At 41.0% G+C, this 27091-nt stretch overlaps 1 protein-coding gene across 6 annotated transcripts; it reads right to left on the reverse strand.

Annotated features, from left to right (window-relative positions):
- Positions 1-278: 278 nt before the first annotated feature.
- On the reverse strand, positions 279-26961 carry CILK1 (ciliogenesis associated kinase 1). 6 transcript variants are annotated; one of them, XM_030945747.1, is made up of 15 exons: positions 26817-26961; positions 26522-26621; positions 20809-21070; positions 18893-18947; positions 17299-17420; positions 15970-16049; positions 13453-13585; positions 12845-13016; positions 12130-12297; positions 9562-9858; positions 8291-8481; positions 7602-7756; positions 6176-6307; positions 4343-4456; positions 279-1468 (listed from the first exon to the last, which is right to left on the reverse strand). In XM_030945747.1, exons 3-15 carry the CDS (start codon positions 20907-20909, stop codon positions 1449-1451), a joined length of 1740 nt encoding a protein of 579 aa, XP_030801607.1. In that variant the 5' UTR covers positions 20910-21070; positions 26522-26621; positions 26817-26961; the 3' UTR covers positions 279-1448. The 6 variants fall into 6 exon arrangements, with proteins under 6 accessions (XP_030801607.1, XP_030801604.1, XP_030801603.1 ...); XM_030945744.1 differs by lacking the exon at positions 279-1468 and adding an exon at positions 2805-3883 and having other exon boundaries at positions 20809-20991; XM_030945743.1 differs by lacking the exon at positions 279-1468 and adding an exon at positions 2805-3883.
- Positions 26962-27091: the final 130 nt, after the last annotated feature.

The raw sequence follows: 27091 nt of genomic DNA on the forward strand, positions 1-27091 counted from the left end.
ATTGCAATTCAGTCTTGCAGGTAGTTTCAGAGGAGCTGACAGCCAAGGAAGACTAAGCGATCAGTTTTACAGGGAGCTCAGAGTGTATTGCAGAAATTACATGCTTAGACTCAAACCATGTGGCCAGTGAATGTGCAGTGTCCCTCTAAGGTGGCTTATTAAAAAAAAACCAAAAAACTAACCAACCCCAACTAAAAAAAACTCAACCAAACAAAAAACAAACTAAAGTGCTTTCATTAAAAAATGAATAAAAGAACAAGTCAGTCATTCAGTCAGTGCTTCCTCAAGGATAACTTTATTCTGGGCAGGACATTTGACACGGAATGAAACAAGCATTTAGAATGCTTCTGAACAAAAACACTGAATAAACAAGAACCATTATTTCTCCACATCTCTGACAATTCCACCCCCTCCTTCCATATTAAGTTCTAAAATATTCCTTCAGTACACATTTTCCTTCTTACATTATGGAACATCCTGCTCATATCAACAGCCATATCAGATACAGGAACACCAAGAGAGTGGATTTTCTGGCTTTTTTTCCTTCTTGTTAACGTCATGGCACTTACACACTGCTTTTGGAAAATACGGATTACAGGGGTAAATAAATCCACTGTCAGACTCCTTTATTATTACATGTTATGCCTAAGCCTGAGAAAATGTAAACAGTACAATTCTAAAAACATTTCCCACAAAGAAGCTAAATATTAAAGCACAAACTAGTAGGTTACATATCATAAATTCTCAGATATGCTGCTTGTCCAGATTTCAGTATATAAAGACCTCCATCTTTTCCATATCCATATTGCACAGGGACAGCACAGTAAAATACATAAACTCAGCTCTATCCTGCTCAAAAAGAACTTTTCCAGCTTCAGTAAGAATGTGCTTGAGTAAAAGATACAGCCATTACAACTAGCTAATTTTTGTCTCACTAAGTTAAAACTAGTTGTGAGTCTCAATGTCAAGATTATTAGCTTTTTTTCCCCAAAATAAAAGGCTTTAACTTAGGAAAGGAGGAGATATATAAAAAAAGAAAATTAAAAGTACAACTTGCTTTTCTAATCTTTTGACTGGACCAACTAAAGCCTGAATGCTATAGTCAAGAGAATCACTGACGGTTTGATAAAGGTTCATCGATTACAGGCCAGGTTCAGATTCATCCTGTGCTACTTGAATCTCAGAGTTGTCCCCCTCCTCAGTAGGGACTCAGGTATCTCCAGAATGTTAGTATGCTCTCAAATGAGACAGATTTCTTTTGACATGATTCTCACTCACCAGGGATGAGCCACCTCACAAACAAAGGAGCTCACACTTTATGATGAATCCAAGTCTCAGCTGCCTGTTCTCATGACTTGTCTCCTTCCACTTGCAGGAACTAAGTGTACAGACCAGACTACTTACATAGCCTACTTAGGTCTAGGGGTACTGGGACAGGTTCAGGGTGTTCATTCTTGAGACAAATTACCTGGTGATAAAATAAATTAAATGATACGTAGACATAAATACAGGTATTTATTTCCAAGAGAAACAACTGTCTTTCCAGTTCTATCACAAATATACGTATTTCCCTTTCCACTTACCCACAGACACCCATCAGTGTGCACTTTAGAAATCAAATGGCTGCTTTACTTTACTGCTAAGCATTGGCATCACTGCTGTGGAAGCAGCTAGGTATGGTTTGGAGTTAGTACTTGCTATGCCCAGATAAGAGGGCAGCAGGACACACAAGATGTCTTTGGCATGTGTAAGTCTTTCATGCACACTTTTGCTCTTCCTTTGTCTTGTACTGTTCTCACTGTGGGCTGAGCCTATAAAAGCAAACAGTGAGAGCAGTGTTCCCTGTGGTTCCCCCTGTAGCACTGAGCCAGCAGCCTACCCTAGGGTACAGTTTCCTCAAAATCCCACACATTTACCATGGGAAGCACTGAAAAGGCCAGAATATGTTCTCAATCTCGACCACAGCAGCTGCCCCTTGTGTGTGCTGGCAGATCCCATGGAGAGGATCTCATTGACACACAAACTATTCAATTCCTGTGAAATGGCTGGAAGCTGAGAAATGCACCTGCTCTGATCCCTTTAGGCTGGATTTAAGTCTCATAACTAAACTATTTTCCTGAGCTGATCACACAATGAGCTCAGAAAGATCAGCATTTCTGCACACTTCTGCAGGGAGATGCATTTTCTCAGCACACTCCAGCTTTGGCAGCACTGCTCCAGAATGCAGCTATGGAAGGTCTTCTCCCTCAGCACTAAACAATTTTATCTTTCTTCTGTAGAAGGAGGTGCAGAACAAACAAATGCTGACTGTACTCTAAAAGAATCTTCTGCTGATGGCTGGACTCTGGCACTTCTTTCCAGAGTAGAACTAAACCAGATTATGGGGCTACTTCCTTTTCCTCTATACCTTGATATAAATCATACTCCTATAAACTGAGTTAAACTGCTCTTCAAAGAACAGTTTTACCAATTTAAAATTTATCAATTTCAGTGAAATCAACCACAGTTTTACAACATTTTTGTAACAGGACACCATAAGATCCCATTTTTTCCTGTAGAGCCTCTTGGCCTAATTTATGGAAGCTGACATATTCTTCACATTGTAAAAGAAGATGTATTGAGTGAAGAACTGAGTATAAACATAAGTAAAGTTAGACTGACTCATTTCCTCTGGGTTGTTTTGATTTTATGGAGTTTTTTTTCCAGAAGTGATTCAGAACAGTTGTGAAAATTAAGTCACCTGCATAACTCTTGTTTCCTTAAACTATGTTGCTCGCATATAATTAAATTTTGTTACTCTGAAACCAGTTTCATCAGTTCCATTAATTTATTGTTAATATGTTCTTTAATACATCTTCAGCTCTTACATTTGCAACAAAAGAAAAAAATGAAACAGTATCTCTTTTTTCTCCTTAGAAATCATTAGACCATTTACATCAATTTAACAGAGGTAGGTCCACATTCTATTTCATAGTGAACAATGCCAAAGAACACCTTTAAGGAGGAAAAAGGAAAACTGTGTCAGAAAACAGATCTACAGAAGAATATTTACCCTTCACCAAACAAGAGTAAGATTTGGTAAATCTGAATAGCAGTCCAACAAAAAACCTTTCAAAGGCAAAAATAAATTTTAAAAAAGGTCTCTCCCACTATCTTTTAGCAGTCCCTCAGTGACTGTGAAGGAGAGTTTAGAGTGTTAAGTCACTCACTCCTCTGATGTCAGTACGAAGCAATGAGCATAAGACAACAGAAGTGTGGCACTGAGACATGGCATCACTTAAATTACACAGCCTCAACTAGCACAAAAAACCTCAGAAAATGTCTGATGAATGCCCCTTCCTCAGTACTTCTTCACTGCAATATTGCACCACGGGTTTTTTTTTAATCCACTTCTATAAAAAAGTTGAGTCTAATAAAAAATTTAATTTTTTTAAAAGTTCATTATAAAAATTTACTGTATAAAAATGCCAAATACCCTAAGCCTTATATACAAAATGCATCACTTTTATGAAAATAACTGGACCCATGTATACAACAAAACATTTTTATACAAAAAAGTACAAGCTTGCATTCAGATTAATGCGAAGTAGTAGAAAAACCCTCCAAAATGTCTCATTCATGGAAGATCTGCTCCTTTTAAATGCACAGGTATATAAAGCAGTATGAAATGTCCCACGTTGGACACCATTTCGGGGGATGCACGCAGTGCTCAGAGGGCACTTCCCAGGTCACCGGGGAGTGCCATACTTGGCAGACCAGTCAACGCGGCCGTGGATCGGCTCCGCTGCCGGCGGCAGGGGCATTAACCGCGGAGAGCTCTTGGTGGGTGAGCTGAACGACGGCCATCCAAGAAGGGGTCTGACTGATGTCAGAGATGCAAAATCTAAAGGACAAAAAATTCTGTGATATAAAGGTTCGGTGAGAGCTGTCCATACTGAACAACTGGGTGCAGGTTCAGATCCTTACTTTTTCATGAGGTAAGTCTCCTTTTTTAACAAAGTTTGCTGACGTGAAAAAATAGCGGATACAATCCCTAAAACCTTAACAGACAAAGAGTATTTACATCACTGATTTGGCAAGTGTGAATTCTACGCCAGTTCTCACACCAACCTTGAGGTCCCATTGAAATAAGCTGTAGATAAACCCACATATTTAATAAACAAAAGTAAACACAAACCAAATCCTTCTCCATATGAAGTTCTGCAAGATTACAAACAATACTTCTAGTCAGTCATATACTGACAAATAAAATAAAGCAAAGATAGGTAGTTCAGTGCTGCATCCATACAGCATCACTGGAGTACTGACCAAGGCACCAAGACAACTTTAGTACTGGACTTACCAGAAGATGGGTCCACAACTGGTGCTAACTGAACCCGCTGCCCAGCAGAACCTACTTCCTTCTTCAGAAATGAAGGGACATAAGCATTTGTTAGACCACTTGATCCTATGGGTCCTGAAAGAAATGTCAAGGAACACCTGAACACAATGGATCTCCCATACTGTCAACAGGAGACAAAGGTGTGCCCTGAGGGATCATTTTCAAGACCAAGCCTGATCATGGAGTGATCAAAACAAGAACTTAATTGAAGGCACTTGAAATCCTATAGCTCCTATATAAACACCTGCATTCAGGAGAGTGTCAGCATCAGAATGCATTAGAGATGAACAGAAAACATGTACAAATTTTATCTGTCAGAGAGAATGGCAGTTCTCTCTGACATCTCAGCTTTTTCAAGGTTTCTCAAAGCTTTCAAAACTTAGCATTTCAATTGGAATTATCTTGCTTGACTTTCAGCAACTATGTGCTAAGAATATATTGACTCATGGTTTCTATGAAGTGAGTCTGGGGCTTTGGTGCTACACAAAGCTCTTAGTGAAGCCTGTGAGAGCACAATTTAAAAATGTGGTAAAGACTCAGATTTCAGATTTTGAAAGCCAGCTACAAAACTTGTCCCTAAGATGAGCAGCAACAGATTTGACTGAACTGTAGGATAAGCCATAGAAATGGAACAAAACAGTCTAGAGTTGTTATAGCACAGAGGGGCACTAAGCAAGATATCATGCACAGAGCAGGGCCATCACACATGTGCCTACGCTGTACTAGAACAGTGGCAAAGCCTATTGTGGGAAATGATGGTAATAAATAAAGAAAAATCTAATGACATCCTATGCTGCTACAAAAGAAGCAGAAACTTGTAAAAGAGCCAGGAAAGAGACGTGCTACATATATAAAGGTTCTCATGTAGTTTAGCTATTTACAGTGTCCTCCCATCTTAAATCTTTCTGATTAAATTACATCCAAAACTTTAAATTGCTGTTTTGGGGTTTTTTTTAACCTGAGTTTCTAGAGGCCCAAAATGCTTCTTTGGGTCAAATTCAACACAAACTTTGGCAATAAAACACTTTCAAAGCAACATATGCAAAAAAAGTATGGCACTGCAGAACTGTATCACATGAAAACCTGAAGCCATGGTTTAGAGAGGAAATACATAGATACAATCTAAAAACATCAACGTGTTATTAACATGTTATATCTGATAAAAACTAATGTAAAAATCTACAAATTAATTACTTCATCTCAAACAGTGATTAAATACCTGAAATACCAAATGCCAAAAAAAAAAACTGAAGAAGAAAGATTGAAGAGTTTTGCTTTTTGTCTGAATTTTTAAACTATAATTACTACATTATTTTAAACAACATCAATTGAAAAACACAATGATAGATTTTCTTAGATTTTCTTTGCTTAATTCATGTAACAAGAGTGGCGTGTTCAATTGATACCAGCTTCCTCCTGTAACGACAGCCATTTATGTACTAGGTGGACTAAAATAGTTTGGAAATGAGAAAACACGACTTAAAGAAACTGAAGAGAGAAACTGAAAGCAGGAGGAAGTATTTCAGGTTGAACAGACCTAAGCTGTCCAGCCTTCTATGCATGGGGTACTTCAGACTTGTGAGGATTCATTAGAAGAAATTACTATGTTTCAGTTTAAGGCAGTCTCCCAAAGAAGAGCACTCATAATCGATTTTAACACCAAGAGCAGACAAGGTAAGCAGGTGTCTTCAGAGCTGACAATGTTTTGGAAATGGATGACTCCAAAATACACTGGTGGGGAATTGAACAGACGTCACTTATTATCATTTCTCAGTATTAAGCACACCCTCTTACCTGAATTCATCCTGCTGGTAGTACTTCCTCCCAAACCAGAGGTTTTCCCAGACAAATCAGAACTGGGCCAGTGATTAGATGGAACAGACTCTTTGTTTGAAGTGGAGACTATGCTATTCCTGGTGCTTATTCCTATATTGCAAAAATGCAAAGATTACTTCACTAAAATCCCTGCTGCCCCACAGGCCTGCATTCATTCCACCTGATGCACAATCTTAGAGCAGATGTCTGGTTCAACTCAGCCAAAATCTCTCCCCTCTCAGTAACTCTCTGAGTCACTCTCCATCCTCTCATTATACAGGAATGCTGGAACGAGCCACAGGCCCTAATCCTGCAGACATCACAATGTAAGTAGCTCCACTGGCATCGATGGCTGCTTATATCACAGGACAGGGTCCTTACATCAAGGCCACAAATACTCTCATGTCACAGAAAGTGAACCTTGCTATGTACATGAAATCTGTGCTTCCAATAAAAGCCTAACAGCAACAAGATAACTTAAGAGGCAATAATGGCAATTCCATTTCTCATAGTACTGTACTCTTCATCTCTACTGATACCTCAGATTATGCAAACAGTTTGCACTACAGATGACACCTATTATTTGTTTTTAATATAGCTCCCATATTTAAGCAGGGTACCTAACATTCAAGGATGCACTCACAATTTAGGATATGGCTAAAGCAGTATTGGGATCAATGTGTTTTACAATTTCCTCTAGTAAAACAAGTTTTAGCTACCAAAACTCTAAGAGAGACAATTTGAAGTCAATTGTTATTTCAGGAAAAAAGACTGAATTTGCTGTCACAATACCTTCTAATTTACTTAATTAGTTTTGAAGAAGTAGTACTACAAATGAATAAATAGCTAACACTACCTTTATTAATAGAAATTATCAGAAAGAATATACTTATATTCATCTCATTTTAAATACTGGTAGACATGCTGTCTGCCTCCTGTACTTCATGCTGTCTCAGCACTGGTGTCAGTATAGCAGAGGTTATCATGAAGAGAGGGATGTAATTCTAGTCCCACTACTAGTTTGCCTGTTGTTCATGGTACTATACACTCATGAGGTAAACACATGGCACTTTCTTTTCCAGTCTAGAAGACCAGTCTTATAATTTTTAGGGAGACAGGGAATAGTTTGGCACATATACAGACATCTTCTAACACACTTCCAAGCATAACAGTATCCATCAGGAGGAAGAAGTACCAACAGTCCTGTCCCCTTGTTTGCATTGCTAGACTACTAGAATGCAGTTTATGTTGCAGCCATCTACACTACAAGCTCCTTCTGTCCTCCTGTCCTGTGAGCCAAGCAGTAGCCCGCCTCCACAAGTTCAAAGGATAAGAGCTACTGTACCAATGACTATTTCATACTCCTGTTGGAATTGCAGGAAGAAAAGGAAATTATTTTACTAACCAGGTCGATACCTAGAATGGTTTAAGTAGTGTTGCTTTGCTGCAGAAACTCGCAATGTAGGAGTGTCCTGCCGCAAAAAGGTTGCATGGGAAGTTCGTGCACTGCTGCCAGAGCCTACAGCATCCAAAGGCTTCAGGTCCAAAATGCTTTCAAATCTGTAATTCAAAAATTGGTATGTATAGTCCAATTTTTATAGCACATGTATATTCACAGCTGACTTTTTCAACTAGACCCCATCTCCAGGAATCATTTCCGTGTAATGTGTTTGCTACACCATAAACACACAGGCAACAGGGAATATTATCAACCTGAAGTCGTGGAAGTGTCCCTGAAAATCAGATTTGTGCTTCTAGTTCCCTTACATACTGCTTTTAAAGTTTTGTAAGTCACTCAGTAAGTTTCTCTCTTCTGTATACCATCCACGGAAACTGCAGCTTAGACTTGTCCAAAACAGTTTATATGCGTGGAATATGTCAAAATAGTCCACATGTAAAATTGAAAGTATATACTCAAAAATTAACTTGAAAGACTTAAGTCAGTTAATTTTCAGTGGGAAAAAAAAAAGAACATGAAATTGTATAAATATACACATCTAAATACAAAGAAAGCATGAAGAGCAACATTACTAAGAAAGAGGAAAAGGGCAAAGAAATAGACCAAATAGCATATACACATAAAAAACCCCTTACCTACAAAGAGTTTCATCATTCTGCCTCTTCTTGTTTTTCAAGTCCATTCTCATGATGGAAGAGCTGAAATCAAGGTCTTCCAAATCATCCCAGTCTTCAGAGCTCTTAACTGTCCTAGGAAGATGTCCCCATCTTCGCCTAGGTTTTGGTTTAAGTTCACCATTTATATTCTCAGACCCAGCAGATGTTTTCTGTTACAAAGATTGAAAAGAAACAAACATGCTTAGACCACAATCTAGGTGACAGGAGCAAAAAGGACTTTTTTTTCCTCTATCTCAAAGAGTAATAGTGGTAGTAGAGCTGTAACAACACAATCTTCAACTTCCATCAAACATCCTAAGAACACAATCTGTAGCCTGCTGACATTATTACAGATCTTCTGCATTTTGTCCTGTAATAAAGCATCCTGAACTTACAGAAGAAGAAATTTCTTGGGTCTCAATTCCAATTCTATTCATGTTCCAGTATGCACCTCCCAAACCATTACCTTATGCTCAATTTTTACTTCTAGACCCATGTTGGGAATATAAAACTGCACAAACGCTTATGTTTCCACAAGCCTGTGCGTCTAGATATTTAATTTTTTTTTCTATTGCAGGACAGCACAGGCACAAATTTGTGTCTCTTCAGTCATTCAGACTCAGCAGTACATTTTGACTTTGTGTGACACTGGTCAGTACAGACCCTGCTTATGACTGACCCTGCAGCAGTAGCATTCACACTGTCTGCTCTCATCACCTATTTCATGAATCCAGTCTCCTCATTAGTAGACAGAAAGGGTACATTCTCATGCTGCAAGAAGAATCTGTTGGTTTCCATGTCCAGTTTGGAAGACCAAAGGGACTATTATTCCCAGTCAATAAATTGGATGCCTTAAATGGATGAAGGCAATAGTCTCCATCATTTCAATACTATTTAGCTTCATACTTTTCTCTCTGGCATCAATCCCATTAATATTTTGAACACTTTACATCCGTTTTATTCATATGAAATCAGTGTCATCCTTTAAGTGTTGCAGGTGTAACGGGTACCACAAAATGGCTCTAAAACAAGAAATTTACTTGCGTGTTTAACAGCAACTGGATTTAGATTTCAATAGAGGAACTTCCAGTTTCTAGCAGAAAGTTGGAACATTGGAATTATTTTTTAGTTCCACTCACTGTCCTTTTAGTGAAGTACAAGAACCTTGAAAGAGAACAAGAAAAAGAAACACAAGGAAAAAAGCCAGGTACTCTATCAGAAAGCTTATGTTATGCTAGATGGACATTTACCTGCTGAGGAACCTTATTGTGTATTGCAGGCAGAAGAACCTGGTTAGACTTGTCCTCCTGTGCATAGTTACTGTGCTCAGCCCCAGAGTTGTCTGTCTTACATGCGTACACCACGTGCTGAGAAGACTGGCTTTGTTGAAAAGGCCTTGATGAAATTCGGGCATGAGGTTTCAGAGGGGGCTGTGATGGAGGGACAGGCTTAATATGCAGAGACAATTTATTATGCAGTTCCTTTTGTTTTCCCAGTTCCTGAATGCCCAGGGCATGCCCAACCTGGAAGTACGAGTATCGAAGTGCCTAAAAAGTAATAAAGATGTTAGGCTTAGAAAACCAAAGTTTTTCATTTACCCCAGTCCTATGTGTCAGCACAAATTTAGTTTCTATTTTTTGTGGGGTAGGAAACAGCAGAAGATCCATCTCTCAACACTAGATTCTAGCGAGCACAATCCACTTCAAAAAAATGTTGCAATAGTAGAGAAATTTCAAGAGATACTGAGTTATCAAATCCTCTGTAGACTACTACAGAAGGAAAGGTTCTGCAGAATTAAGATAGTTAACCAGGTATATAGCAGCTAAAGGTATTTTTCATTACATGCTGTCTCTTCATGTGTGTATGTGAAACATATCCCTCTCATCATTACAGATTCAGCCAGCAAAACTCAATGACCCCAGAGACATCTCCTCCATTCTCCACTTCTGAGACTGAATTAAATGAAAGAAACACAACCCTTATGGAAATAAGCCTCTACCTTTTCTGACAAGTTAGTAAAGTTAGTTAGTTAGTAAAAGTACTTTTATCTGCCTTACAAGTAATTAGGAAGTTGTCAGTAAAGGCAATTAATTTATCTTGCTGTTTCAGGCACACTCATCTTCCCTTCCCAAAGACTTCTTAAAGCAAAAAGCTTCTAAAAGCTCAGATTCCTCACTCCATTTGTACTTTACTGTAAAACATCTGTTAATGCTTTTAAATACTGTTACAGTCAGTGTTTTTTTGTTCTTCATTATCTTTGAGAATTCATAATCTATTTCACTTTTTAACTGTTTTCATTAAAATTCAAGATTTTAATTGCACTTTATACTGAAGGTTAATTAAATCACAAAGGTTCAGCTATGGCCCTCGAAGTCAAGTGTCAAGAATCCCATCTGTTTTCCAAAAGGTTCCCTGCTCATTGTATTAGTTGAGTACTACCTGAAACCAGCAGCTACCATCACCTGTGTGTGCAAGACTGATGACCTGGGCAAGGCTTATGTACAGGATGTTGGAACAACATATCTGCAATGCACTTGAGCTGAGGCTGCCCAGCAAAAGCAAGCCTTATCCAGGCAACATTGGGCTGGAGGAACAGAGAGCAAGGTGGACTAACAGATGGCTGAAAGGTCAGGCCCAAAGGGTGGCAGTCAGTGCAACAAAGTCTTGGTTGGAGGCCAGGAAGTATCTGTGTCCCCAGAGGTCATTACTGGGCAAATACTGTTCCAACACCTCCATTAATGATGCTGCTGGTGGTGCAGAGTGCACCCTCAGCAAGTCTGCTGACGACGTAAGTAGAAGGAGGGGCTGACACACTGGTTGGCTGTGCTGCCCCCCTGCAGGACTTTGGCAGGCTGATGAAACAGGCTGACGGGATCCTCACCAATTTAACAAGGATAAATACCAAGTCCTGGGACGGAATAACCACATGCACCATGTCCATGCTGGGGTCAACCACCTGGAAAGCAGCTTTGCAGGGAAGGACCTGGTAGACACCAAGTTGAACATGGAATAGCTACCAAATACGCCCTTGCTGCAAGTAAGACTAAGTCCTGGGCTGCCTGAGCAGGAGTGTTGCCAGCAGGTCAAGAGCAGTGATCCTTCCCCTCTGTTCAGCACAGGTGAGGCCATGCCTGGACTGCTGTGTCCAGTTTTGGCCTTCCCAGAAAAAGAGAGAGATGGACATAGCAGAGAGAGTCCAGCAAAAGGTCACAAAGGTGATTAAGGGACTGGAGCATCTCACATATGAGCAAAACCAGAGAGCCTGGAGAAGAGAAGGTCCTTGAAGATTTTATCAAAGTAGGCAAAAAAACAGAAGGGAAAGAGCAAAGGAGATTGACTGAGTCTCTTTTCAGGTGTGACCAGTGACAATGACAATGGGTACAAACTGAAACCCAGGAAGCTCCTGCTGAACATCAAGAAACATTTTTTTACTCTGAGAATAACTGAGTATTGGCACAGGCTGCCTAGGGCAAGGTGACTGAACCAGATTCCAGTCATTCTGTGGCACAGCACAATGAAAGAACAGCACCTCAGCCTTCAGCCATACATCCTACCTTCACTCTGCTGCTATTCACAATGACTGGATTACACTTAATTCAAGTGTATTTATACATTTGATTATTAAGCACATACCCCAAGCAGCTGATGTTTCATGCAAAAGATTAATTACTCTCTCTTAATTACCCTTCTTTGTCTTTCAAATTGTTCTTGGATTCTCCTCCCTTCTAAGAACTGCACCCCTGAGCAACTGCTAAATGACTGTTCCTTGCAGTAAAAGAAAAAAATCACAAGCAGACAAAAAGAAAATAAAATCAAACCTGACTAGCTGTTGGCCGCTTTTTGGGGTCCCACTGCAGCATGTCTCTCATGAGCTGCACTGCTTCACTGCTAGCATTAGGTATGAGAGTTTTTAGGTTGTTAGGTACACACTGAGGCCAGCGAAAATTCATGGAAGCTGAAAGTTGGTAGCCTTCAGGCCAGTCGTTCTGCAGGAATGAGATTTTCAAACACAAAAGAAGTTCAGCTGTAAAGTATCAGTGCCTAAACACACTAGCACATATTCTACCTGAAACAGACCATGTCCAGCTTACTCTGGTCTTATATTGAAAATTTCACTGCAAATCTTCACCCCAAACCTCTGGTGAGAGATGAGTCTTGCTGTACATCTGACAGAGTCAAGGGCACAAATGGAATCAGGAAACAGGAATCTTGCCATGATCACAATTTTTAACCTCTTAAACCATAGGGTTTTTATGCAATGTACAAGAAAAAATTAAATTCCCACCTAATGAAATGACAGTCTAAGGACTTTGTTTGCTATGCAGGGGCCTATTTTTCCTCTTCTATGTGTCAGGTACAGCATAATTACTGCACAGAAAATAAGTTTAAATTTAGTTTATTTTATCTGAGATCAATACCATAAACTAACAATAAGGAAGAAAATTTATTCTTATTATGCTTACTGCTACCGTGCCATTGTGTATTGTAGAACAGCTGCAGGATTACTGCAGTCTGGAATATCACTTCAGTTACCTTTTTTGGCGTCCCTAAGACTTGGCAAATTTTGAATATAGTATCAATTTCACTGGCGCCTGGGAAGAGAGGCCTCAGCGTGTAAACTTCTGCCATTATGCACCCAACAGCCCAAATATCTATTGGAGAGCTATAGCAGGTGGATCTCAGAAGTACTTCCGGAGCCCTGTACCTGTCGAGGAAAGAAAGAAAAGGAAATCCCAACAATCAACACAATTCAAACATACATGAAATTGCTCAGCTCTCCATTCTTTGCTATTAAGAGCAAACATTCTTTAAAAACCTCCTCTCCTCTTCTGTACACAGACTTTTTTTCTTCTTTTGATTAAAACTATATAATCTTCTGTAAAATCTCTCACACCTTCCTGACACAGCAATCCTAGCATGTTCCCACCTGCCTTACTACACTCCCACTCTGCTCCTGTGTTGTTGCTATCTGTCAACTATCTTGCACTAACTGAAGCTTTTCAAATTACACCAAGCTTAAATACAAGTTTCATAATGAGCAGGCATCAAAAATAGTACAACAACCAGCACTAATTCAGTACTGTACTACTTTCAAGTGTTGACTGCAAGTTCCTACAATGTAAGTGAGCACTAGCACTTACCACCTTGTGGATACATAATCAGTGTAAGGAGGTCGAGATCGGATTTCTCGAGCTAAGCCAAAATCTGCAATTTTCACAAGTTCTGGTCCCATGCAAAGCAGGTTTTCAGGTTTCAAGTCCCTGTGAAAGAACCCTGAAATTCAAATGAAATATTGATGTGGATTGCAATGTCACTCACAGCTGTATCCTTCATTTTCCAGTATCCTTTATTTTCCAACTGGATAGTTTTGCTTTAGTTCTTAGCATTGAAGCTGGAATAGCACCACACAGACATCAAAGTCCTATGTAATCAGCAGAGCTGACCAGTACAGTATTGTTCTGTTAGGTTGTGAAAAACAGCATACACAAGATGGTTATCTTGTAACAATTCAGAGCATTTATTCAGATAGCTCTCTTTCAAGTGACACTCCTCTAACATAAAAAAATTTCCACCATTTTAATGCTAATTTCATTCTAACTGGAAACTGACCAATGAAGCTATCAATCAATTACATAAAATGTTATTTTAAACAATGAGGGGTTTTTTTGCACTTCAAACTTCTTTTTAAATCTGAGAACATAATCGGCAAGCACTGAGCTGCTCAACACCATGTAAGAGGATCTCAGTGTATTTTTTTAGTGTTCCCTTCAGTGTATTTTTTTAGTGTTCCCTGCATTCAGCAAAAACTGATCATGAATGAATGCTTGGCAAGAGCTCTTTTACTACAAATGAGAGAAGAGGGCTGGCGTATCACTGACTACTGTCTCTGAAATTTGCTTCCACCATTAGCCTGGAAATCTTATCCTTCTGCTTCTTTCTTGCAAGTGCCTGAACCACTGTCCAGAGATACAGCTCCCTCTGCAGTACCTAACTGAAGCTCTCCCAGCTCCTTTCCAGAGACTCCAATATGCTTATTTGTTCCACGGCTTTAAATATGTTCCCCCAGAGAACAGACTAAACATTGACACGGGATGTGTCTACATTGTCCAGTATAACTAGATTAGCTTTCGTTCATTAGATTAATGTATAACAGCACTGAAAATATAGCGCTGTAGGTATCTACTAACCAGGAGATCTGGTGCCAGCCTGAATTACTGCTTCTTTGTGACAGGTACCAGGCAAAGCAATCAAGGCTATTATTAACATTTAGGACAATCACTTCTATATTTCGCTGCACAGACATGCACCAAGAGAATGCTTGTGAGGCAATTTATTTCATGACAAACTTGTAGAAAGAGCAATCTGTTGTGTACTCAAATATAAAAAGATGCTTAAGAGTTTGGATGGACAAAGAATGTAAGAAGCTTACTTGACAAGCATTTCTATGCCACACAGGAGCAGAACAGAGAAACAGGGGAAAAAAACATTCATGTGATTTTTTCCAAAACTGTTGTGGAGAGAATCTTGGGACGCTCACTCTGTGAGCCACAATATCATCACAACCATCCTGTTGAGCTTGCCAAATATCTCCAGGTGTTCTTAACTACAGATCTGCAACATCTCGGCAGAAATTCAAGTCTACTGTGGCAGCAGGTCAGTGAAGAAGGCAGTTTCGACACAGAACTGTTCACTCTCAACAACTATAGTAAGTTAAATAGCAATATAAGCTGTTCTGAAATGCTGTGATCCATTTGACAATTCACTGAAAAAAGCATGCTTGATTTTCACAAATCAAGCATAATATTTTTCTGTGTTTGCATATTATGTATGTCACCAAAACAGACTGGAATTTACAGTTAGGTTTCAGACGAGTATCCAAGCTCCATTAGAAGAGTGAATAAAGTCATTAACTGGAAAGTATCTTGCAAAACACAGTTAAATGTGCTCTTCAAGTGAACTGTAACACTGGTCCTTATAAGCATTTCACTTCCAGGACTCCAGCCACCAATATCAGTTCTTTTCTGATAACCCAGAGAGTGCCCAGCACCAGACCCCTCACTTTATCTAGTGGACAGAATTGCAGGGGTCAGCAAAAAACAGTGAGGAAGCTTTTGTTAAAATAAGATGTTTGTTTTGAGATTTTTTTATTATTTAAGTGGGTCTTGTTACTACTGGCTGGTACATCAGCTTTAGCATTTACCATTGTTATAAATATTAGTCGGAAGCCCATGCAACGAAAGCTGCTTGTCACTCAGACTTCATTACTTTAACTATATCTTATAGAAAATGTGTGTTTTCTTCAGGTATCTGTTAGTACCTGGAGAAAAGAGTAATTTCTTCTTTATTCTCAGTTTCAGGGTACTTTTAAATCTATCAAGAAATGTGTTCATTAACATCCAACGAGTTTGAGTGGCCAGCTGCCAGACTGAGAAAGTGGAAATCTACAGAAAACAAACTGTGAAAATCTCCAGAATGAAGTATTAGGCAACTATAAAATACAGGTGTTTTCAATCATCTGAATCTCTCATACACAGCCATTCTTTTGATCATTCCTTCTACTAAAGTTCGTAATGTAATTGCTTGTGTATTAATCAAAAAACTTACACAAACACTATCTGTCTCTAATTCAGAAGGTTTATAGCAAAAATGTAACCTACCATGCTTATGAATAAAAGCAAGCCCTTGCAGGATCTGATACATAATATTCCTAACTGTAGACTCAGGGAACAGTTTGTTTCTGTGGAATAAAAGGGAAGAAATAAATATTAATGACTAAATTCATACATTAGTTTATGCTATCTAATGAACCAAAGATAAAAGGTAGCAATGCCAAATAAAACTGCTAGTCAGCTTTTCATATTTGCCTACTTTCTTTTCTTGTTACAGAAGAAATTCTTATTTCTTATTCCACAGTCTCTTGGCACAAAACTGGCAATTAACTAAGAATTAAGGGAATAATTCACATTCTTAAAGGTCTGATTTACACAATGTTTAAAAAGTCCATGGCCTAGCTAAACTGTAGAGTATGATGCAAAACACACTCTTAGAAACATCTGGGCTTTTTGTTTTCATAAGAAGGTACTATATCAAGCATTTCTGTGACATTCCCAAAGATAATTGGTTTCTGTTACAGACTTGAACCATTTCTTCAAAGTTCATTATTTCATATAATATATATCCATATATGTGCCAAATTAAATTACAGTTTTCTGCATCTGTGCACGCATAGTGGTTTTATGCTTAAAAAAGTATGTCATGTGGCATTCCAATAGATGTATTATAATAATAAGCTTACTTTGTTAAATCAAGGAAGATTCTTGTCATCTGCCAGACTGATACTATGGTCCATAGAGAGAAACAATTCAAAGCAGGAAGTTCTGCCCTCAGTTATCTCTGGTGGATGTTATCATGGCCCAAAGGCTAAAATTAAGACTTTCTTAATGCTCCAGCAAATACCAAAAAGCTACATTTTATTCAGAATGCTGACAAATGAAATAAGGCAGTCTTTGGTCATGTCAGTTCAAACAGCAAGGAAAAATAATTTCTGGAAGCAATCCAAACTTTGACATCTCTTGATTACTGTTCCAACTACTTTTTATTTATTCATTTATTTGAAGAAGCCATAAAAGAAGAGATGGTGATACCAATCTCTTATAAAAAAGCACCACTGGAGTACTTACACAGAAATCAGAAGTTCTAGGTCCAAGGCCTCCTCAGAGTGAGGACTACTAAAATCCACAGTTTCTACCTCTCAAAAAAACACCCTAACATACTAATGTGGGACAAGACACTGGAAACTCCCACTAGACTGGCTGGGATATGCTCAAAGGGGACAGTCACAACTCCTGCTGCAGCCTGCAGCTTTTAAGCTATAGTGATCCAAGCCTAAACAAATAATCCAAAGTCCTTTGAACAATATCAGGGGTGTTAAAAGCACATTACACAAGTAATTAATTTATATAGGAATGACTGATGCTGTTACATACCTCTCTTTCATTAACTGATAAAGATTTTCCTTCATGTATTCAAACACAAAATACAGATGATCATTTTCTCTGATAACTTCTTTTAGCTTTACCACATTGGCATGGTTTAATTTCTTCAAAGACTAGAAACAGAAAATACAAACTGGATTTTTAAAGGGTCTTAACATATTGAAAGAGAAAAGAAAACCCAACTTATTTCACTGTTGCAGAAGGATTAACGTCAAAAACTCTTTGGTGTCTTAAATAATCAGACAGATCTGAGAACAAAGAACAGATCTCCAAGTATTACCACATGCATATACAGTCTATACAGCAATTTAATGTGCTGGTCATTCAAAAGCCAGATATCTGCTGTCACTGTCAGCACCAAAACAACTGTATTTTCTCTGTAAGAAACTTCCTAATGGCAGAATTCACACTCTTGCACCTGCACTGGCAACAGTCAGGTTAGAGTCAAGACTAAAAACAAACCTGGAAAGTCTTCCTTGGTATTGTGGATTAACTTTTGCAGGCAGCTGAGCTTGTTCAGCCCCCCAAGTAGGATGGGGAAAATAATCAGAAGGGCAGAAAGTGAGACAACTCATAGGCTGAGATACAGAGTTCAATGGGTAAAGCAAAAGCCAAGCCTGCAAGCAAAGCAAATTAAGGAATTCATTCACTGCTTCCCATGGGCAGGCAGGTGCTCAGCCACCTCCAGTACAGCAGGGCTCTATCACATACAATGGTTACTGGGGAATCAAATGCCATCACTCTGAAGGTCTCCTGCTTCCTCCTCCTTTCCCCAGCTTTTGTTGCTCAGCACAATATCACATGGCATGTCCCTTTGGTAAGCTGTCTTGGCTGTGTCCCCTCCCAGCCTTTTGCCCATCTTCAGCCTACTGACAGGGAAGCATGAAAAACAGAGAGGGCCTGAGGTTGTGAAAGTACTGCTCAACAATAACTAAAACATACCTGTATTGTGAAGACTGTTTTGGTCAGAAATCCAAAAAACAGACCCACAGAAGCTGCTACAAAGAAAACTAACTCTACCCTAGCTAAAACTAGCAAACTTGGGTCTTTCTTCTTTTTTAGATTTTCAGTGTATTCAATGTCCATTTTTACAGGATGCTGTAAGAAAGATGACCTAGGTTTTCTGCATGTTTTCAGTGCTGACTATAAATTAAGGAGGCCCCTAGAGCCTATCCCCAAAGTTTTGTCGGCATCAGAATTTCATGCTGTATGTCTGTCCCCAAGCCAACCATAGGGAAACAACTGCACATACAAAAGTTAATGCTGCACAAAGGGCACGTGTTCTCAAGCTCTGAAAAACAAGCACCAATCAACTCCAGGTGTTGTGACAGGAAAGCTCTCGCTCACACACCCCTCACTGCAGGGAGGAAGCAGCTCTCTACAACTAAATAATTTTTGTAAGACTACAGAATTTCAATAAGCATTTTTATAAGACACTCCCTTCCAATGCAGAGTCAGGAAACAGAACAGTAATGTCATATACTACAGCTCACTTTGGGAGTAGTGTTTTGACAAAAGAGTTGTAAAAACTTTGATGTGACAGTGATCACCTAATTTGAAGTCAACCATTGAACAAAACAAGTACCTTAACCTCTCGAAGGTTCATGCACTCCTCCCAGGAATAAAACTTTCTCTTCATTCTACAAAAGTAGAGAGAAAAAGAATGACTAATGCATTGAAAACATCAGCTGTTCTTAGAACCAAAAGCCTCACTGCATCTTAACAATTCAGTTCTTCCATGAAAATCTAAGATGCTAGCTCCTTTGTCAAAAAACTACATCTCTAGACAAGGTATAGTCAAATTGATTTACTAGAATACACACTCAAATAGAATAACAGTCAAATAACAGTTACTATTACACAGGATTGCATTTTTCTGTATATATATCTTGCTGAAAATAATTCAGAGCCTTCAACAACCTCAGGCATGCTATTTTTTTTCTAGTCTTACAATGTGGTGGAATAGAGTCTAACTATGAAAAGAACAAGGGTAGTTTTGACAGAAATCAAATGAAGATCCAATCACTTCACTGGGTCTCCAATTTTATCATATTCTCCTTGCCCCTCTTCTCTATTTTTGATTTCTCTGTGATTTTAGTATTTTGCTGTATTTCCACATTTTCCTTTGTCCACTATTCCCCATGTTTCTACTTCCCTTGCAAGGTGCATCTATCATGCCAACTGCTTTTCAAATTCTGCTTTCCCCTTCAAGCTTATAAGTAACTCTGTTCTAACAGAAACAAACTGTGTGGCAGTTTTCTCCCAAGCCAGATTGTAACCCTGAACACAATATTTGTGTGTAATGCATGGTCCTGTGTGTTGATACACATTTTGATTACCGCTCAGTTGTCTGAGACGTAACTCTATGCTTCAGGACCGAAAGGATGAAGGCTCACACATAAATGCACACAGAAGATCACAGATTAAAACTCACAAAAATACTCAACTGTGTAGAGTCTGGATTTCGGAGCGAGTTAGGCACTCTCTGAAGATCTGAGCCTTTGCCTTTAATGATGATTCAGTATTGCTTATTATTGTAGCAAGTCTCCAGTTTGAAACTGGCTCTCACAATGAGAGTAGTTTAGGAACTACAAGCCGTTCACGTCATTAAGGGGTCTGGATTTTTTTTAGCAGTGTTTTTGCAGTTACTGTCTTGTGCACTCAGTTACCGGGCCACTTTTGTTTTTAACAAAGGAGCGGCATTAACACCTAAGTTAAGAGAATACTTCTGGCTTGTTCTGATTTTTTTGAGTTTTTCCCCATATTGCAAACTGCAGATTAAAGCAAGACCTTCTAAGTAAGGTCTGATACAGGCAAAATACCCTCAGCAGAGAGGGTTTAGAAAGTTGATAAAACCAGCTATTGACTGCTCATACAAAAAAGCATTGTACTAAAAGCTCTTTTGACAAGTCTGTCCCTTGTCATGGTCAGTATTTCACGAAGGTGCTTCCAATGCTTTACAGCTGTCTCTTACCATAGCTAGGACAAATAAGCCATTTACAAACTAAAGTCGCCACTGAAGCAGAAGAGAAAATCAAGTGAATTTCTCAAGGGATTTCAAGAAAATCTTCAGTTGAAAAGACCAGTATGTCATAGCATAAAAGATACAGATAATGGACAATGAGATCAGTTAATTATCACTGCAGTATTAATATTCCATTGAAAATTATACTACAAAATATATGTTCCATGTATGCAGCAGTGAAAAGGCTGTAGATTCCAAAGCAGCACTGCAGAATACTCTAAGTAATATGTAAAACACATTTGACTGCACATAGCAGCAGTGTGCTGTTACACAATAAGCCTATATATCTCACCCTCTTTATCTCCTGCTGAGGCTTTGGAGGATACAAGGAACTTTTTCATGCTGCCCAAATACAACTCCATATTAAAAAGCTGCACGGAATGTGAAGTACTCAAACCAGCATGACCAAGTCGATGCAGACCTAGAAAGGAAAAACCTGGACTATGCATTATTAAGTAATGTATGAGAACACTTACTTTTTAATGGCTATTAGTTCTCCAGATTCAATGCTTCTCCCTAGGAGAACAGAGCCATAGGTCCCATCACCAAGCTGTCTGATAGTTTTGTACCTATTCATGATGAGGATGCTTCAGCTGCAAGCGCATTTCAGTCCTTGGCGTTTCCTGTGCTTTTTCTCCTCCAAGTGTAACCAGTTCTTTCTGTGGCAGCATAAATACAGAGCACTCAGGACAGTGTGAACAGTTGCAGGAATCATGTTTTCAAGACTTAGCCTTTGGTCTGAAAGCACAGAACATAATCCATTTGATTTCTGTACCCTTCTGAGATTGCTTGTTTGCAGACTCCACTCTCCTCAAAGAGAACAGTCCCTGTCAGCCACACACAAACACTTGTCCTGGTGCCTCACCAGAAAGGGCCAGCCTGTATCTGGATGTAACTGGGTATAATCCCCAAAGCCAGTCCCAAGCTAAAGCTAAAGGTACTTTACAGAAAGCTTGCAGGCAGCCCTGATGGGAGACACTATTGCTAAAGTCACAGGATAAAGTCTCACGGCCTGGAGAAAATCATCAGCTAGCAGAAAAAATGAAGCTTTACAATACAATAGGAGGGGATCTGTCCTAGCCAGATTGTTAGGCATGTAGGTAATCACCTTGCGAGTCTCACTGCCATCAGTTAAACCAATATCCTGAATTTCCATATGGTCCTGTGTGAGAGAGCATAGCCATACGCATTCCTTTAAACAAAGTGTGCAGAGGAAGAATATTACATTCACGTCAGGTAAGACCAAATGTATTTTACTACAGTAACTCCAAGCATGAATCAGTCTCTAGAAGTAGCGGCTACATCATATTATCTACCCAATCTTCTGGTGTGACACTGCATGAACCAAAAAAACCCCATAGAACGGTTTGGGTTGGAAGGCAGCATAAAAATCATCTAGTTCCAACCCCTGTGCCGTGGGCTGAGACACCTTCCAGCACCCAGGCTGCTCAAAGCCCTACCCAGTCTGGCCTTGAATCCTTCCAGGGATGGGGCATCCACAGAATCTCTGCTGAATAATAAAGCAAAAAACTTCTTGTTTCTAGTTTAATGTAATTGTTGCTGGTATTTCCTCCACTATAGTTTAGAAAAAATGGAATCTATTCTATGTAAACTAATCATACGTTCAAAATAAAATTCCCCTGCAATGAAGGTTTGGTCACTTGCATTCTCTTATTCTTCACCCCTTAAAAAGACATATTCATATTCATGACATATTCAATATTCATGACTTGTGACTTTTGCCCTCTGTAATGCGTATTTTAACTACATTTTCACAATTTTTTTCCTGTAGTAGCCTTGTATCTCCCTTATTTCACAAAGCTGTGTTATGATTTTAGAGGTAACGGGATTATGTTACTGGAACTCTGAACTGACATCAATGCAGAGCCACAATCCTGTAGATGCAAGATGTTGTGAACATCCTTTATTTTCCATCTTCTAAGCCTACTAGCCCCACTAATACTGATGCAGGAATGAAGACCAGGAAATCTGAAGTTAGAAGACCTTTTGACAATCTACCCATTGTGCAGCATGTCTCTAAATCTATCTCAGACACTGGTCAGTGTCTCAGACAGGCAGGAGGAACTGCCCTCGAGCAGTACCTGCTTATTTCCACACACTCGCTACTACAGAGAACCAGGACTGAGCACCTTACATTAGAGACCTAATCCCACATTTTGTACTACTTGCCAAGGAACACAGAGCCTGTCCCTAACAACACCAGTTTCAAGTAACAGTTCCTTTTTGGCTGGTTTTCAGATTGTGCACCTGAATAGCACAAAGCTATGTTCAGTAGTCAGCATCCAGGTTAAAAAGCTTTAACCGGCTTACTCCAACTGGTCAGTGACTGGATGGCAGCTCAAAAGCCTTCATTCAGATCCTTGGCGACAAGATTTCAAACAACACCGTCTTGCATGTTCTCCTAGTCTGAAAACCTAAACTTTATGAATATCCAAACAATTTTATACAGTAATTTCAAATGAAGACAGTTGGGACTTATGGACTCTTCTGCACATACTGCCCTGATGATACAGTTCTGAAACTGTGATCCTAACAGCTGTGATGTCTTAAAATTCAGACTCTTATGCTGTCCCTGATTCACCATTCACATATCCCTTTCAGGGAACTGTGACTGAAGAGTGGAGGAGCACCCTTGCCTCATATTCAATAACCACAGCAAAACTAAAGACGTTTAACACTACTAGCAATAATCACCAATGGCTGGATAAATTGTTTGATGTCTGTTGAACAGATGTAAGTGGTGAACCTAACTATTTATTCGTTACTGAGAATACTAATTAAATGCCTCTCTTTCCCACAGCCACCAATTTTCAAAAAAACTTGTATGAAATTATCTTTGCAATTGTCAAATGTGACCAAAACAGACTAATTGAAATACTTATGAATAACAAAGGTGAGAAAAAAAGCCATAACAAAAACCAAACAAATCAACAAAAAACCCCAAACATACAAAAACAAACCCCCCAAAACAACAAAACCCCCTAAATCCAAAACCACCCCCCAACCAAATGAAACAATACCACCCCCAAAAAAAACCAAACAAAAAACCTCCAAACCCCAACCAACCAGAAAAAAACCCAAACAAACAAACAAACAAACAACTCCAAGGAAATAAAAAACAACAAAAAAACCAAACCAGTCAGAAAACACTTATTTCAGTGAGGAATTAATGCTAAAAAACATGCCAGGATGCACAGAAGTTAACCCAGCTCCCCTGGAAGCACAAATCCACCTGTGTGAAAACCCACTGACAAAACCTGAATGAAGTCTTCTCTGGTTAACTTAATCAGCACCATTTCTTGTTGTTAATAGTGAGGTTGTTTTAAAAATCTGCTTTACTTGGCCTTCAGACTGTTTCGCCCGAGTCCCACTGAAATTACTGAAAAGAGCATGAGTCTCCAACAAGCAGTCTGCAGAGCTACAACATGTATCATCTAATCTAAAAGTACAATCTACACAAATTCACATCATCAGAGGATGCAAATATAAACTGCAAAAATATTTTAAAGTAAAAATTTTAAAAAAAGTTGATACTAAAGAGTAGAATGTAAACCCCTTATTTCCACCGTGTTGTAACTCCGAGTTCAAACTCTACCTCGCATATACTTTTTTCCCCACAGAAATCGAACAGCAAAACGCCTTTAACAGCAAGCCTAATTCAATATATCGAGAGTGCTTTCTAACTAAGTACAACTCAAACCTACTGTTGTCGCTTATGAACCCTTTAAATATGGATCCACTCCAGTTTGAAGTGCTGAAGCACCGAGAACTGAAAGCGAAACAGGCTCACTCTGCCACAGCCGAGAAACGCAGACAGTAAACAAACAGCATGTGCCTTTTTAAACTTGTCCTGCGCCGTGGCAATTACTCGACGGTATTACAAGCAGGCAGCAGTGAGAAAGGAGCGGTTCAAAGCCGTGGGTGTCCATGGGTGCGGTCCTAGCGGCTGCCGCGTTTGTCACGGAGGGCTCCGGGGGTGCCCCATGAGCCGCACACCGAGGCAGGGACAGATGAGCGAAGGCGGGTCCGCCGCTCAGGCCAGCTCCCGGCTCCTGCCCGGCCTCCGCGCTGCGGCGGCGCCCGACCGCCACCCCCGGCCCCGGTACACACGAGTGCCCCCGGCTCCCGTTCCTCGCCGTACGGGACCGCGGGTCCCCCGGCCCGCCGTGCCCGTGCCCGCCAGGACTCACCGCGGACGCGTCTCCCCGCTCGGGCCCGGCCTGCGGACAGGCCCGGAATGGCGGCCCCGCCGCCCCGCGGAGCAGCTGCGGCCCAGAGCGGCCCCGGCCGGCCTCGCTCGGCCCATGGCGCGGTCCTGGCCCGGCCCCCCGCGCCCCCGGCCCGGCCCGGCCCGGCGGGGCTCCCCGCGGGGGGACAGCGCCCCACGACTGCGGCCGGGGTGCCGCCGGGCCCCTCGCAGAGGGGGCGCTGAGCTGGGTGTTAACGAGAAAGAAACAAACAAACCATCTCTGGAGCATCTCTCTTATGAGAGACTGCGGGAGCTGAGCCTGTTCAGCCTGGAGAAGACTGGGAGGGGATTTCGTTAATGCGTAGATATATCTCAGAGGTGGGTGCCAAGAAAGATGGTGCCAGACTCTTTTTAGTGGTGCTCAGTGACAAGATGAGGAGCAATAGCCATAATCTGAAACACATGAGGTTCCATTAACCGTGAGGAAGAACTTCTTTCCATTGAGGGTGGCAGAGCACTGGGACAGGCTGCACAGGGAAGTCACAGAGTCCCTCTCCGGAGACATTGAAAACCCACCCTGGACCTGTTCCTGTGTAACCAGCTCTAGGTGACCCTGTCTTGGCAGGGGGGTTGGTCTAGATGACTTCCACAGGACCTTACCAACCCTAACAGTTCTGTGATCCTTGTGAAAACAAAACCCAGCCAAGCAAACACAAACCCCACACTAATGGGCCTCTCACATCTCAGAGAGGAGTTTAAACAACAAAACTAGAATGCAGAAATACCAAACTGTGAACAAATGGGAAGAATATTGACATTTTAATTGAGGGCCTGTGCCTTCCTCACCCAAACACCAGCAGCTCACCCTGGCTCTGACAGGATCAGCTTAAGACATAACGGGAAGAGCAGTAAAAGGAAAACAAGGAACAAAAATTTGTTCTGAAACGATTATCAGGACTGTAACAGTGATTCAGGAAGTATCAGCTTCTTTTTACACTTCATCCCTTACGTTTTAAAAGTAAAGCATAGAGTTAATTCCCAGGGTTTGGAAAGACAGGATGAGCTAGTGCTGTAATTCAGGAGTACAGTGTAGGACATGTCATTCATTTGCTAAAACAGGTGTGGGGAAAAACAAAGCTCTGGGTGCCTCCCCCACCCCATCTAGTCAGAGGCTAATCTTTATCTTTACACGAATATATCATAAAGACTCAAATTCCCTCCAACAGACTAGCATGATTCTCAGTGAAGCCAGGAGGAGCAGCGTACACTTACATGAGATTTCTGCTTTAAGCCACCCATATTACAGCCCACGTGCACAATTACATGTTAGCACTCAGCGACAGCCACAGGATGCCGTTTTTCTGTTGTTACAGACAAGGCTTTTCCATTCCCAATAGAATAATAGAATTGTTTGGATTTGAAGTGCCCTTAAATATCATGTAGTTTCAACCCCCTGCCATGAGCAGAGATACTTTTCACTACACCAGGTTGCCCAGACCCCCACCCAAACTGGTCTTGAACACTGCCGGGGATGGAATCCACAGCTTCTCAGGGCAACCTGCGCCAGTGCCTCACCGCCCTCACAGTAAAGAATTTTTTACTAAAATGTAACGTTTAGTATCTAAGCAGAGGCACACCCAGGTAGAAGAAAAACAGCCTTGACTCCAAACGAGAAGCGGCACTAATGACAACCAGTTGTAGCCACGAGCGCCCCATCTCAAATCCTCAGGTGGCCACGCTGTGTCATCTCGACTGCTCACACAGCCCACAGCAGCACCCAGTGCCCCGCCCGCACCACCCCCGGCTGCCCGGCCAGGGATCGCCGCCCGGCCTTGTCAGACAGCCCCCTTGCCTCTGACTCTCTCCTCTCCACAGAGCAGCGCTACAGTCACCTGGATCGGAAACCCACTGCCGATACCGGCTCCCACAGCCCTCGCAGCCCCATTTCCCGGGCCCGCTGCCCAAGCCTGAGCGCTCACCTGTCCTCCAGAGAAGACACGCCTCCTCATCCTCCTCCTGAAAACGCTCAGGGCAGTAGACACGCACAAAGGTTCACAGATCCATACACGTGGTTTTCTTCTGGAATAAAAAGACGGTCATACGCTTTAAAAATTTGGTTTCGTCCAATCTTAGAAAACCTGACAATGCGCGTGCTGACAGCAGGTGATGACTGTGCTCACCGAACTGGACAGGCAAATTACCAGGGCCGCGAAATTCAATGGCCTCGGCGCCGCTGTTATCTCCACAGCGCGGCACCGAGCGCTCTCCCATTACCTGGTCGGCAGTTTGCCTGCGCCAAGGTCCCGGCCTGACCGCAGTCGTAGCGGAAATCGCGGCTCCCGGACATCGCCGCTTTACCCCGGCTCCCACTCCTGGGATCGCTCCTGCCGGGATTCCCACTCACTACAGTTCCCTGCAGCCTTTGCTCTGCCGCCCTTCCCCTGGTGTGCGCCGCGGACTACGCTCCCCGGCAGGCCTTGCACGGCGCCGCCGCGGGCGGCAGAGGCGGCAGGGGCCGCGGTGCGCTCTGGGACGGGGAGTCCGTACAG

The sequence above is a fragment of the Camarhynchus parvulus genome, chromosome 3 (genome assembly GCF_901933205.1).
Source record: "Camarhynchus parvulus chromosome 3, STF_HiC, whole genome shotgun sequence".
In the NCBI taxonomy this organism is placed as follows: Eukaryota; Metazoa; Chordata; class Aves; order Passeriformes; family Thraupidae; genus Camarhynchus; species Camarhynchus parvulus.